This window comes from Rhyacophila brunnea, unplaced genomic scaffold (assembly GCF_057557595.1).
Source record: "Rhyacophila brunnea isolate RB1 unplaced genomic scaffold, BYU_Rbru_1.0 scaffold_15, whole genome shotgun sequence".
Taxonomy (NCBI): Eukaryota; Metazoa; Arthropoda; class Insecta; order Trichoptera; family Rhyacophilidae; genus Rhyacophila; species Rhyacophila brunnea.
This window is the reverse complement of record NW_028232806.1, coordinates 35,895,538-35,911,872: the sequence shown is the minus strand read 5'-3', so window position 1 is coordinate 35,911,872 and position 16,335 is coordinate 35,895,538. Positions and strand designations below refer to the sequence as shown.

The 16,335-nt window shown below is 33.7% G+C and overlaps 1 protein-coding gene across 1 annotated transcript in view; it reads right to left on the bottom strand.

Annotated features, from left to right (window-relative positions):
• Positions 1–16,335, bottom strand: part of Poxn (paired box pox-neuro) — a 139,864-nt gene that overhangs the window by 90,204 nt on the left and 33,325 nt on the right. The window contains exon 2 of the mRNA XM_085942915.1: positions 6,024–6,073. Within this exon, the coding sequence (XP_085799041.1) occupies positions 6,024–6,036 (13 nt within the window). The 5' untranslated portion in view covers positions 6,037–6,073. The remainder of the gene's footprint in view (positions 1–6,023; positions 6,074–16,335) is intronic.

The following is a 16,335-nucleotide window of genomic DNA, read 5'->3' as shown; positions in this document are numbered from 1 at the left end:
CAGAATTATACAGTAGTTTTATCTACATATATTTTATAATTACTCAGAGTGATATTCTAACTAATTGATATGTATGATTGAAACATTGCACATTGGCTACGAATCCACTGTAAATTTAGCGGTCACGATTCAATAAACAATTTCGAATTCTTAGTCATGACTACAATATAATTTTATACGATCTCGTTTATCCGGGCAAACTATTACTTAAAAATTTATTGCGAGAGCTTTCGCGAAAGCTTCCAGTGAAGAGCTTTTTTCAGGTCGTATCGGCAGTTTGTTTGTCATCTTGTCTATTAAATTGATAATTTACTTTCATTCGACACATGAGGAATTTTGCTGAAATTTTATCGGAATAAAACAGTGGCTGTCAAACTGTTTCTGTTGGTGATTTTGTTATTACGTAAGGTACGGTACGTTACGGTAAGCATAGTAAAACATTGAAATTATATCCATTCCATCACTTACGGTAGCATCCGCCAATGAACAACTGCTGTATAAAGACCTTTTCAAATGTAACTATATAATTTATATATTATTTTAAAAACAAAACCTTGCATATACAACCAATCAAAATGTGACGTTCACAGCGTAGAATTTAGATTGAAAAAGTACTAGTTCTAGTAAAATCAATTAAATATAATTAAAAGATAAAAAGAACTTTTTATATACTTACAACGTTTTCAAATTTTCTGTTGAATCATATAAACTTGACTTGCTAGCTTAAACGATCAAAAAAATTTGTACTTGGTAGAAATAATACTGAAATGTCATTTTGATTTCCATAGTAATGCACGTATACATTAATAATTTAGATGCTAGGACCATCCGCTTAGGAACCAATAATGGTGTCAAAATAACTTTTCATACAAAACAGAATTAACTAAAAATGAATTCAATTCTACTTAAAGATGGCTAAAAATATTTAAAATATGCATTGGCATTGTGTTCTGATATATTCTAAATGTTTCAAATGTCATGCTAGTCGGGAAGTTAGTTAAAGACCGATTGCAAGATTTGTACCGGACAAATAAGAATACGACCTAAGAAAAACGTTGTAAAAATGTAAATAAAATATTACCCTCACCTCAGAAGAGAGAAGATAGAAAATACTTTGTCGTATATACCAATATTGCACATCATATTTAGATTCATTCGTCAACTCGATGTATTCAAAACTAATAAATCGCTACAAGATAGAGTGACGATACGCCTACACTTTTACTTAGTAATAACGCGAACCCAAAGTTTGAGAGTCATCAAATCAAAGTTCGCTTTAATATTGATCTGTGTCAATTTATAATAAGATTTTTTTCCAAAAATTTTAACCTGTGTTCCAAAAATTATTACACATAATATTTTTATGATATTGCAAATCGATATAAAACTCCAATAAACAATACTAAATAAATTGTATCAATTTATTAGTATATCAAGCTAATTTTGACGTCATTCTTATAACTACATTGTATATTCTTTCTTCTTTTTCGACCATGTCCGATCCTAATAGGATCATAGTTATGGGCCTCCACAGAGTAGAGGTTTGTATTAACAGATTTTGTTTTTACGAGAAATGGATGTCAGCCACTTGCTCAACCTATTAGGTCCATACCCTGACCCACACACATATTGAAAAACGATATGTGTACTTGCCAGACCCAGGATTCGAACCTGGGACCCACGGCATGATAGTCCAACGCTTATGCCGCGCGGCCACCGTAAGCGTACATTGTATATTACTGTTTGGTAATGTCGAATACTGATTTCTAAGCGATGATATAGATATTAATTGAGTTTATCGAGATTTACTTGGTAGAATTCCATTTTACAAGAAATGAAAATATAATTAATAATAAATTCTACAAAATTTTAAAAGGTTTTGTCGATAACTATTTCGGTTGTAACACCATTATCAAGACTATTCATTGAATATGGCAGATATAGCCATCCAAGCAAGTTTTTATTTAAGCAAAGGCAAACGGCATATCTGAATAGTCTTGATAATGGTGTCACAACCGAAATAGCTATCGACAAAACCTTTTAAAAACCTGTAGAATTTTATATTAATTCGATGATATAGAGTTTACCTTAAAAAATAGTTGGTAACACTTCTTTTATTATTATTTCATGTCCATTCGTCAGATTATATGGGTAAGACGTGACGCTTAAAATCTCTGGCGCTCGCAAACTTTTTTGCGTCTTTCCAGGTCATGTCATCATCCTATAGCTCTACCCCTAGATATGGTATATAGCAGTCTTTTGGGATACCGCAATACGGTCCACTTGAATAAAATACAGGCTAAATTAAAACTCTTTTAAAGGATCAGTAGGACTCCAACGTAACATTTAACTTCGATGTGATGAGACATTGCGTTTTGTTTAGCCTACAGGGAAGGTGGATCAGATGAAGAGCGTTAGTGCACTAATGCAAGTCTCTGGACAGCTTTCTCTCTGCCCTCAAAGAAGCAGAGGACCCAGAGGGGTTGATTTGGCCGTACAGAAGATTACTGAATTTCAAGTGATCACACTCTTCAGCCATGAAGGAATAACCAACTAAAGAATAATATATTCATACATCGTGTGTAACCGCATACTATCTCGCCGAACTAAAAGCACTCTTTACAAGACACTTGTAAAGCCAGTGTTCACCTACGCATCGGAAACCTGGACATTAACTCTGCAAAATGAACGAGCCCTGAACATTTTTGAAAGAAAAATTCTCCGTCGTATATATGGAGCGATCAGGGACGGCACCAATTAGAGGAGAAGATATAATGCTGAGCTCTACGGGCTATACGAAGATTGCAGCGCAGTTCAATCAATTAGGATTGAGAGACTGCGATGGCTAGGTCATGTGTACCGTATGAATGACAATGAACCGGCAAAGAGGGTGATGTCCGGCAATCCAATGGGGCGTAGAAGAAGAGGCAGGCCAAAGATTCGCTGGTTGGATGGAGCTGCCAGTGACTGCCGTGTTCTAGAGGTACCGAATTGGAAAGTGGCCACACTGGATAGGGACAGGTGGAGGGAGCTGTTGGAGGAGGCCAGGACCCACACCGGGTTGTTGCGCCCCTGATAATGATGATCGTGTGTAACTATCTATTTTCAGTTTTAAAAATGTTTAACACGCAATACAGTTTTCTTTCACATTATAATAGACTACTCTGTTGCTAAGTAGGTACTAAAATATAAGTAGAGTTTCATCTTGGTACCTATCTTAAAAGATTTTAAAATTAAGAAAAAACTTCACTAATGTGGTGACGTGAGGAGAGGGTAAGATATCGTTTGTCTACACCCAACCATTGTCGATCACCCAGACTTAGCCGGAGCTAATTATACAATGTAATTGGACGTAATCCTACCAACAAGATCCAACCCACGTGTGTAATTTTGAGAAAATTCATTATTTGTCTCTAGATTGATTTAAAACTGCGTGATTATTTAATTTTAAGTATTCCATCAGATTTTTAAATTAAATAATCACACATTTTTTTAAATCAATTGTCTCTCAGATATTGAATTTTCCCTGAGTGCCATTCGTGTGGGTTGGATCTTGTTTGCAGAAATACGTCAAATTATGGATAGTTATCGCTGGAGTAGTGAGATAAGGCACGGTTGTAGGGGGCGTGCCTAGATCCAACCATCCTTTTTTTATTTAATAACCATGCCCTTGCTTTTTCGTACAAGGTAGTTGGGTGGGTTAGTTGCATTGATGTGAGGCTAATTAGGTTCCTCCATTTATATCTTTAATTTTCTTTATGGCCAAGATTAAATATTTTGTGTAGTGTTCTTGTGTTGTTCTATTACTTAGTACTTCGTGAGGCTTTTGGAGGTCAAGTTCATGATTGTGCTGTCTACACCGAGTCCTGAGAGTCCATCGCTCCCTTTCTAGTATAGGGCAGTCGTTGATGACATGCCACACACTTTTTGAGATGTGTTGCCGTCATATGGACCCTCCATGGTATAGGTGTTTGTTAAGTTTTTATTCCCGTTTTCACGTGCGTGAAATCTCAGACTAAAACTAGTTTGATATATATTGGTTTTAACCAATGACATTAATATGGACGAAACATCTGGAAAAAAGACACTCACTTTTTTATCGGGTCTGCCGAATGGCATAGTCTGTTCTAACGCCATTACAATAAAGGTGATATTGCTATAAATTCCCGATGCTTTTTGTCGGTCTGCCCAATGGCATAATTCATATTTTAATATCAATATCGCTCGCTCAAATGAATATTGACACTGGAAATACTGTTCTAACGCCATTGCAATAACGGTGATACTGCTATAAATTCCCGATGCGTGATATCGCATAATGGAAATTGCAAAATTTTATCACGTGACGTCTATCTATAATTAATACATGTGTGAATGTCGCTATGCGCGAATTTACTTGCTAGCTACTGTACTGAGTGCGTTGTTCATTATTAATGTCATTGGTTTTAACGTATATTTACGTTTTATAGTACGGTATCCATTCCATGAACCTGAAACAATTGGTATCTTTGATGGATCGGATTATTTTATACCCATCCATACTAACGTGTATTTCGTATAAACACATGTTTCCTTCGCACTGATGTGGTCATTCTGATTTTATGAGCCGGTAGCAATCTCCGTGGGTCAAAGTATCCCTCGTAAAATATAGCACGGTTAATGTGAATTTATTTAAAAGGAAATCGACAACGTGTGATTCACCACCAAATAACCGTTGATTTAAAATTATTTTCACATAGTATTTCAGGAAAGTTATATAGATACATAGAAAAAAAAATGAATCAAAAATCAGGGATACTTGATATGGAGTCAAACCATAAAATTTTAATAAAAAAAACCACTGGTCTACTAATTTTTATAAATAGTGTAACCAAATGACTTCAGAGCATCTATTCTATACACAATGTTGCTATTGGTGGCTATCGAGGATAGTTAATCATATTTATGTATTTTTTTTTAGAAATATTAATAATCATGTCCTTGCTTTTTCGTACAAGGCGGTTGTTAGTAATTTTGAACAACACCCAGGCTTTGAGAAAAACACATAAAAATTGTGTCCTCAATGGGAATTGTACCCAAAACTCCTGGGTGGAAGGCCAGCGCTTATATACTGCACCAGCACCACGAGAGCCGCCATGCAACTGATATTATTTTTTATATCATGCCACTTTGACGTGTCAAAAAGTGATGACCTCTCTTGGCTGTGTTAACTTTTAGAGCGAGATAGACAGTTTTGACAGTTTAGGGGGCTAACTTAGTTACGGTAACAATTATATTACCTCAACACATAAATATGATAAACTACCCTAGATAGCCGCCGATTAAAGTCCTGTGTATAGAATAGCTACACAGGTCACCTTAATATAAACGGAAGTCGATCGAGCGAGATTTTGTTATAAAGGGCTTGTTTTAACCCAGAAATAGTGGCTATCTTCCATTTCTTCGAATGTTATTTCGAGTTTCATACCTGGTTATGCCATTTATGTTCCCATTCCACGTCTTATCTCCTCATCCACCTCCTAATCTCCAGTGTTATTATCACCAGATAATCAATAATCAATTACGGGTCATGAGAGACGGTGTTACAAAGAACATTCAGTTGCATCTGGATAGCGGGCGTGAGCGGGCTTCTATTAGCTTTCATTCGCTTAAGTGATTGACTCAATAGATACAGACTCATTCAGAATCTATCATCATCATTCATACACCCTCACATATAATCCATAAAACTGTGTCACAAAGTGCGTGAGTGTACAAACCGGGTGACCCAAAACAACAATACCGCACGAGCGACAGTTGAAACCAGACCACGGAGCCATCATACATCATCACAAAGGTCAGCGTCTGGCATTATGTTCCATCGCCCCCACTCCTAGATCCGACCTCCTCATCTTCCCTAAAAATAATTACAGTCCACTTAAAAAGCTCAACCAATACCATTATCGAGACTATAACTAACAAAATAGGATTGAAATATAATATTAAAACAAAATATAAAATAAATTATTTTTTTAAAAACTCACCTGTATGGGGCATGGTAGAATGTATGTCGTATTCGACAAAATGTCAAGTCCTGAAACATAGAAAAAAAATTAAGTGTGCATTCGTATAACCTTTGATTACAATAAAGAAAGTTTAAAATAAAATGTTCAGATTTGTGATAAATAGGTACAGTAATATGAGTCAATTATAAGCTTTATTGAACATATTTTACTAAATCACGAAGAAACGTTTGTGATCCAGAATACATCATGGTAGGTAGATAGGTAATTGACAAGCGCATGAAAATTCATATTCTTTGGGACACTATGATTGGAAACCATCCCTCGCGATAACAGGCAAAACCGTTTCAAGAGCAGAATATAACTAATGATTATAAGAAGGTATACCATTTTAAATACACAATCATTCAATTCCACTTCCACACAAGTATATTGCATAAAGATTTTTCTTAGATACAAGTAAAACGAGTGCTATGGTTACCACTTGCAAATTAATCTTTTTTTCTCCTTGAAATTATATTGATTATTTATTTTTGTTTGTAATTATATTATTCCCCCTTTAAGCCAAAAATCTGGCGTCATACTATTCTAATTCAAGTTTTGCCGTAGCAATTAAATTTATTCGCTTTTCCGGAAAACTTCCAAGGGTAAGCGAGCTCTTAAAATGCAAAGTTTTGAATATTTTAAGCCAATTTAAAGGGGTGAAAGTCGTTAAAACACAAATGAATTCCATATTTTTTGCCAATCCAGTTTTAATAAATCGAACGATAAGAATTTATATTCTTTCAAAAATTACAACAACCGACCTTTATTTGGCGGGAGTTATATTTGAAAGTTTCGTCATTACTTTGATAGTTTGATTATTTATTATAAACAAAAAAATAAAAACTAGTGTAAATGAAATATAGTTTTATTAATATATTAATTCTATCTTCCGAAGGTACTTGATAGAATTTGAATTTAAATTCTAACGGATTTAAGTTTTGTACTATTCCATTTTGGCATAGTACAAAACTTAATCCATTATAATTGAGACTAAAAATCAGGACATGTAAAATTTCTATGCTAAAAAATATTTTGATCAATATATATGGTTAAATATAATGACACAACACAATATTTTCTTTTGTCAACACTGAGATGAGCACATAAAATGCCCTCATCTATGAAGATGACATATTACGATATGTTTATTATTGTTTTACATTTTAAATATATATTATTATATAAACTTTTAAATACTTAATTTACTACATTTTCTCTCCTTAAATTAGTGTATTCTAAGCGTTATGTTACTACGACTCCCTTTTAAAAAATCTAATCTTGGCGCCCCCCCTTAATTCATTAAATAATACAGACACCTTTTTAAATAGTCAACAATGTCCTTATACAAAAATGAAAAAAATATATAAAAATAAGCAAGGTTTTACTACTTTATATTCATTTTTAAATTAGTTATCATTTAAGTATATCAATCGTCATATAAGTATCACATCAAATTGCAACTCACAACCACATATTTTAAATATTTAATAGCCCTGAAACAAAGCAAGGCCGCAGGCGACGTTTTTACTATAATAAAATAATGTGAAAAGTGTATTAGGAAACTAACCAAGAAGTCAGTAAATAGATTTTTGTTTGCTTCAATATATCTGGCGCAGAAACTATTTAAAAGTGGAAACATGGCGAACTTATTTTTTTTGTAATTTTGATTTTCAAAGCTCCAATTTTTAATGAATGCCTTCACTTTGTCTTTTTAAATCAGTGAATGCATTAGTGGTCCTTGCATGGATTTATTCACTATTTTTTTTTTTAATTTCAACCAAATAGACAAGTTTAACAAAAGTATCATTCCTAAACAAATTTACCTCAAATTTCAACATTATGATTAGAACTTTGTATTTCATTTTGTTCACGAGATAGCCAGCGCGCTTCACAATAGTATAGAAGTGAGGTACTTATTATAAAATTAGTCTCCATATTATTTTCAGACAGGTTTGCAAACAACCTTTTATAGGACTGTTTCTTTGTGTCGTCTATAACTAGCGGCCGTTTTATAAAATATCCATTTGCAAACCGCAAACCTGTGGCTATATTAATTGTGTTAACCTTTCGCGCCTCCCTTTGCAACTCTCCATGCCTCCCAGTTTGGAAATCACTGCCTTAAATATTTTATGAATAAGTACTTACCCAGTTGAAAATAACAATGTTCAAAAATTGTGAGAATTAAAACCTTGGCTAATGAAAAATATAATATTCAATTTAAAGAAATTAAAATCGAAGCAAAAAAAAATACGAACAAAGAATTAACAAAATATAATAAAAATTTATATTTTTACTGCGGTTTCCCGAATTAATAAATTGAATCACTTAGCAATTTTCAATCGCTTTGTGCGTATTTTTAAGTGAAACGCATTAAAATACTTTACGACAAAACTATGACTATTAATTCAAATGTCAAATAATAAGGTTCGGACAAAAAATCAAAATGGGGCTCATATTAAATCTGGCCCTCGAATCTCTGATGTTGGGAAATTAACGGAATATCAGGAAGTCTTGAAATTTATAATGCTTCAAATTGGGCGACTGCAAACATTTTAGGCCTTGGCGCCTACGGATTTTTTTATGAACGTTGTCAATGGTGAATATACATAAACGATCTTGAGGGAAAACTTAAATTATTCACAAGAAACTGTAAACCAAGTAAAGGTTTAAACAAATAACTGCGAAATGGTCGATCAAAATGATAATACCACAACTAAAGTTAAATAATAACGAATGTTTTACTTTTTATTTTAAAATATGTGAACATTTACAATTATTAATCACTTTAATGGTTTTAACTGTGAATTATTATTGGTAAAAAAAAACCACTAGGTAGAGTTTCAAAATGTGATTCTAATAACGGAATTATAAAGTCTTTCGGATGACCAAACGGACAAAGGAGCGAGTTTAACATTCGAGATAGACTCTTACCAATTTACTCGCGCCGGAATCTTTAGTTGTTTCGTCACAGAAAGGTGACAACCTGGGAAAACGTCGAAGAAGACAAGGAAGAACAAATCAAGAGTGCCAATTGCTTTCTTCTTGCACAGACCTACCGTGTCGCTGAATTTTGAGATGCTTATGGATTGGTTACATGTAAGTTGTACGTATGCAGTTCATCATGGGACACTTATTCGTGCGCCACAGTACGTGAAACATGAGTTTGTATAAGATTTTATCAAATGACGAGTTCTTCGTTGAACATTTCTCCGTGGAATACATTTGTACGTATCTTACAAAATGCGGCAATTGTACTGTTCCAATTAGATTAACCTTAACATAACCTAACCTAGTAAAGACATCTCATAAAATTTGCCACACATTGTAGCATACGTACAAATATACTCCACGGTGAAATGTTCAACGAAGAACTCGTCATTTGATTTAATGTTACACGAACTCATGTTTCACGTACTGCGGCGCACGAATAAGTGTCCTGCGGTGAACTGTTTACGTACAAATTTTCGGATACGTATGGCTTAGAGCTGAGACGTGGAGAAGTAAATTAAGGCTCAACGGAAAATTATCTGGCTATTCGTATAGTATTCAGTTATACGATTCCAACTAAGCATATGAATTGATAAGCATAGTTTAGTATCATTAAGGTTTCATTTTATTCACTTATAAAAACGACCATTTGATAATGACGTTTCTTTAATATATTGGTTGAATTAAGTATTTAGTAAGCATCGTTTTTTTTTAATATTACTTTCACTCTATTAATATATGGATTTTAATTAGATAAAATAGTATTAAATTAATAAATCACAATAAATTTCACTAAAATAAATAAATTCACTAAAAGAGTTATTCTCTGTTTCTAATTATTAATGATGTATATATTTTTTTTTCGACCATGTCCGATCCTAATAGATTCATATGGGCCTTCACAGGGTAGAGGTTTGTATTAACAGAATTTGTTTTTTACGAGAAATGGATGTTAGCCACTTTCTCAACCTATTAGGTCCATACCCTGACTCACACACAAATTGAAAAACAATATCTGTACTTGCCAGATCCAGGAATCGAACCTGAGACCCACGGCGTGATAGTCCAACGCTTAAGCCGCGCGGCCACCGTGGGTGTGTGTTATATATATATATATATATATATATATGTATATATAGCCATCTATTATTGGAACGGTCATCAACATTATATATATATATATATATATATATATAAGTTTAAATACTATTATACATAAGTACCTAGATGTCATATTTTGGTGAAAGTTCTGTAATCCCCAAATAAAAAACATCTATGAAAATAAATCTTTTATTGGACCCAGCAACACATCTCAAATTGTGATTTTTATGATTTTTAGTTCTTGGGGTGGGGGGGTGGTTAAAATATTTTTCTAGTTAGTAAGTATATATGTTTCTAAGAATGTTTCTAAGTTATTCCAAATTATGCCGGATGCCGCCAAAGAGTGCGACACTTTGTACCCTTGTGGTGTTCCGTCGTCAATACCGGCCTTCTCTCACCCTACAGCAGTGCTACAAAAGCGATCTACGCGCTGCAGGTCGGGAATGGCGGGAGGCGCAAGATTTGGCGATGGATTGAGGGAAATGGCGCGAACTTTTGCTTGCCCTATGCCACAATGCTGGGTCATGACAGGGTGAAAGAAGAAAAGAAGAATAAAGGAACGAATAAAGAAAAACATATTTCATTAAATATATTATTTTATTCTTCGAGCCACAGTTTTCGAGAAATCTCACCCGGTGTTCGTGCCAAGTGGCCGGCCAGTCGATCTAGTAATTAGCATAAACGGGCAGGCAAGCTTATGCCACCGTATAATTGTGTTTTTTGGTCAACTCCTGAACCCCTGCCCCGTCCACCGCCACTACGCGACATTATTTGAACTGTGTGTGGAAATTTTAAATACATTTTTATGCTAATCACCACGAGGCGCCTGCGAGGAGTTTCGAGCTGGGGGCTAACATCGCCGTTGACTGAGTCTCGTGACTTGGCTCTTGATCGATTCGAAGTTAGATTGTTAAAACAAATACTTGTTAAGTATTTAAATTTAATATTTTAAAACAGACAGGCCACCTAACAAGCTTAACACTTAATGCTACCCAAAGGTCACGCCTCAAATTGCAAATTTATATTTAAATAATTACAAGATAAAAAGAACTTTTATATACCACGTTTTTAAATTGTCTGTTGAATCATATAAACTTGACAATTCTGTCATAAAATGATGCGTTGTCGTCGTGTTCTGATATATTCTAAAAGTTTCAAATGTCTAGCTAGTCGGGAAGTTAGTTAAAAATCTTCAATCGTCCTATACAAATCTTGTAAAAACAAGAAAAAAATGTACTTGGACACACAAGAAAAAATCTGTACCAGACAAACAAGAATACGAGCTAATAAAAACGTGGTAAAATAATCGGATCCATTAGTATAAGTATTTGACAGTTTTCGTAAAACAATAACGTAATCTCAACAAGAACACGTGACAGAAGTGAAACTATTTATTTCGTTCTCAATTTAAATAATTTCAATAATATCTCCAGGTATGTCCAACGTGTCAACCGGTCGGTCAATCGCGCTACGATTCTAGCCGATCCAACCATACTAGGAACTGAATTCTAAAAAAATAAACAAACGCATATATTATTCAGTTGTGTGATATAATATAATTTAATTGAAATTTTAAGGAGGAAGCATAACTGATTATTATTTCAATTTCAATTTTTTTTTTAACACATTGTGGACATTACAAATTATAAGTTTAAGACGTTCACAAAATGAGATGAAACATTGTTATAAAGAAAAAAGTAATGAAAGCGATAAAAATGAAAACATAAAGAGAGACCATAATGTAACATATAAAAGCAGTAAAAATACAATTATTATACATGCATAGAAGTTCAAAGAAGTACACCGAGTTTACTAAAGAGACACTATTTTAAGAATTTATAAAATAGCGTTCACCTAAACTCACCCTAATGCAAGTGGAATATATCAACACCCGAAGCAATTTGGTTGAACATAGTTACCGCCCTCCCGCAGGTTAGTTCTTCACCTTGGGAGAATGTAGAACTGATGCTCTCTATTTCTAAGATAGTTATCAGGGACACACAGGTCAACACTGCCCAGAATGGCAGAGTTCTCATTTATACATCGTATTAGTCTTAATATTTTCGTAACGAAGTCGTATTACCTGATGCGTATTGCGTCGCTCAAGCAAGACCTGGCGCAGGAGTGAATATGTAATCAGTCGCTGTGAATATACGTGCTTAAAAACTGAGGCGTAGTTCTCTTCAATGTTGCGCGGTAGGCTCTATGCACAGTTGGAAAATATTTTGATAATGATTGGAATAGGTGTCAAAGAAAAAAATATAATAATTTATCATTTTACGATGCATAGGAAATTGAATATATATCTTTGTGATAGCAATCTTACAACAAAGTGGCTATATAAAGCGCTTATAGCGATATAGTTTGAAAAAATGCCCCAAAAAGGTGGTCAAATAATTATTTAAATAGACCGTAATATCACATATTATTATCACGTATCAATAGGTACACATTTTGAAACATTTTAAAAATCAGAACATCTCATTCCGTTCAATTTGTTTTTCTATGTATGTTTTTGCTTTTTCTTTCCAAAATAATATCGACTGTAGAAAGAAAAAAGGATGTAACCCTCAGTTTAAAAAAAAAAAAAGGTTTTATTGGATAATAACATTGTACATTACTAAATACACGTTGTGTCCAAAAGATGTAAGCTGCGAACGCTGATTTATTATCTAAATTTAGCTAGTAATTTTTCAAAAAGAAAGAAGGGAAGTAACAAAAATGACTTAACCATCATTTTTGTTGGTTTTTCTTTAATTAACTCAAAAATTAATATCAGATTAGGGATATAAAAACTAAATTATTAATTAGCATGCACTTCAAGGTTTGTATTTTAACTTTGACCGAAAAACATAACCAAAACGTTTTTGTGCCTCCTGTAAAATTTGATTTGTGTGCATTACATCCTTTTTTCTTCTTACTCTTTTCTTTTTCTTTCGACTATGTCTGATCCTAATAGGATCATATGGGCCTCCACAGAGTAGAGGTTTGTATTAACAGATTTTGTTTTTTACAAGAAATGGATGTCAGCCACTTGCTCAACCTATTAGGTCCATACCCTGACAGACACAAATTGAAAAACAATATGTGTACTTGCCAGAGCCAGGATTTGAAGCTGGGACCCACGGCATGATAGTCCAACGCTTAAGTCGCGCGGCCACCGTGGGTGTGTTCTTACAGTCGATATGTAAATAAAATTGATTAAAGTTTAGTATAACTAAATAATGTTTTTTAATACATAGTCACGTAATAATTGGGCGAACTATTATTTTGTCACGCAAATCAATACTCTGCTTTTTTTCTTAACATACAAAAAAATGATATGTTGCATTAAGTCGCTAATTAAGCGCCAAATTATTCAAAAGCTCGAAAGCTCCGAGCTTTAAGCGATAGCAGCCGAATTTCCCCGAAGGTTATCCGAAACGGTGAAGTAGAATATGTCACGCGGCAGCGATATGACGTGCCACGGTAGAAATGAATTTAATTTGCATAACAAAGTGGCGAGACTCGAGTTACGATCGGAGGCCTAGCTTTGGAAGCCAGGACCAAATTATGATGCTAATAAAGTGAATATTATATATTGTTTGGGATATAAAAGTCAGCCGAGTAAGTTGGATATTCGCAGCAAATACTCCTCGGTTTGTCTAGACTCGAAAGGCTAGAGAATGATTTGACAACACGATCTGGAATAATTCCGATCCCTCCTTAGATTAATCACTTTCAACTCCTGACGCCTCTGTTTCGGCAGTGTTTCAGTACACGGGTACAGAGGACACTTCATATTATTAAATATAAATTACGGCAGGTCAAGTCAAGATTCTTTTTATTTTCTAAAACTCAACACCGAGGTGCATGGTTGCTACACCAGTCCCGTGCAGCATCGCTTCGAAACAAGGCAGTGTGGCATTAAAATCTTTTCATTCTGACACGTTTATAACGTCAAGGAAGGCGGCCGTTCACAAACCGCGGCTGCATATACATGGCGAGTGGAGATGGGGCAACTCAAACCATTGTCAGGAAAGTCTGGAAAATTTAATTAAATGCGTGAATAAATAGACAGGTAAACATTAAGTAGCCAGCATTTCCAACTATAGAGTACCTGACCTATAGTCAATTCTATATAGCATGTCACTTGCACATGAAACGAATGTTCTATCTTTGGGTTATGGTGAGAGCATCAATAAATAATAAAATACTATTAGGTCCTTTTAAATATTGTATATCCTTTTTTTGTCAATAAAATATTATATTAAGCAATCCGTAGAGGGAAAGCGACAATGATATTCGTGTTCACGAAGTGACTAGCTAAGTTGTGGGTACTATAAATCTATACTAATAATACAATAAGGGTATCTGTTTGTTTAGACGGGTTTAACTTATAAACTACTACACGCATATTGATGGAACTTGTAGAGCTTTGAATAAATTTTTTATACCGATAGTTTCAGTTACAAAACTTTTTGAAAATAGCGAACTTGCAACAATGTGAGATGAGGCGCATATTGTGCACTGTACGTCTGGACGTTGAGCAATTAATAATATAATTAGTCTATTTTTTCATTGTGTATGTAAGTAAATCTAATACGTTTTTTTCTGTATTTCATACGGACGAAACCGTGGTCATCGCTAGTAAAGCGCTAGAAAGAAGTCCCCTAATATACAAACATTTAAAATTCATACAAAGTTTTATAGTGACACCTGTTATAAGTTATATATTAACTGATAATTGGAGAATAATTGGAGATATTATCATCTCAGGAATTGTGTAAATTTGAACAACCGATGCAACAATAAAATTACATTGCCAACAAAACAAACAACATATTATGAAAAACTGACGGACCAATTGTAACTTTCAACTCTATGAGACCTTAATAAGTAAATCAGTCAATTTTATTGTAAGTCACAGAATGCATCAGTTCATACAAAATCATTGTAAAAATCTGTTTATAATCGTTAACGGCTTAACTTAAAGAATAATATACCTAAGTAATATAAATCATTGTTTCAGTAATATGCATCCCCTAACCGATGCATGATTTTCCACCTAAATCAAAATGCAGTAATTTCAACACAATAAGGCATGCTTTGATTAGGATTCTACTCAACAAAGCATCCCTTAATTTTTATAAATAATATTTTCACAATTTTTCCCAATGCCACCCCGCGAAAAGTCAAATAATTATACCAAGTTATATGACCGTATCAAAAATATTATGAAAGATTACCATAATGCCTGACCACTGAATATTAAATATGCATAAATAAAGGGTGCCACGGGGCGAAAGGCGCCCGGGGGTAAGTATGCTTCAAACCCACATCATTTATTTTCTATTTTTTGATACTTTCTGTAAATAATAATAATGTATTCAGAAGCCCGATCTGATTCCGAGATTTTTATTTCAAAACAAATTCTGTGCAGGAATAAAAAACTAATTTATGCTTATTTCCTAATGAATTTTATACCAATTATATTATTGATATCGCTCCATAAACATTCTTTGCATGATGAATAATTTTGATTTCATAGATAAAATATTATTATACCACGAATTTTCTTAGTAATTATTTCAATCTAAAATCAATGAAAGGGTCTTACGTCGGAACTTGCATAACATTCACTAATATCAAATAGAATATACATTACATAATTTGAAAACATCTTATGCATGTTATTTATATCCCACTAGAAAAAATATTTTTAGAAAAAATAATACGACACCCAACGGGACTTAAACCTGTAACCGCTAGATTCGCGTCTCGTTCCAATTAAGCTACGGGCATCTTACTTAATTATGACAAATCTAACTAGTAGTTCTTACATGAAATGCTTCAGCTAATTGACCATGACAGTAAACAAGAGGTATATTTTTATAGTTTCTGGTTTAATTATTTTAATCAGAAACCATAGTTTTTATTATTTATTGTAATGTGGCATACTTAATTGAAAATTCAGAACTTTGAAAAGCTTCTAAAACACATCTACAAGATATTCTGGATTCGAATACATAACTCTTGGTTAGCAAACAGTTCTATACGAGTACATAATGGCATTTTTGATATCGTTTTCATACACATATTACGATCTGAATGAATAGGATATCAGATAAAATTTTGATAAATCCTTACTTAATATATGAATCAAATTTAACCGTGTTAAAATAGGAATAATAAACATCTGCCAGCAATTTGAAACACC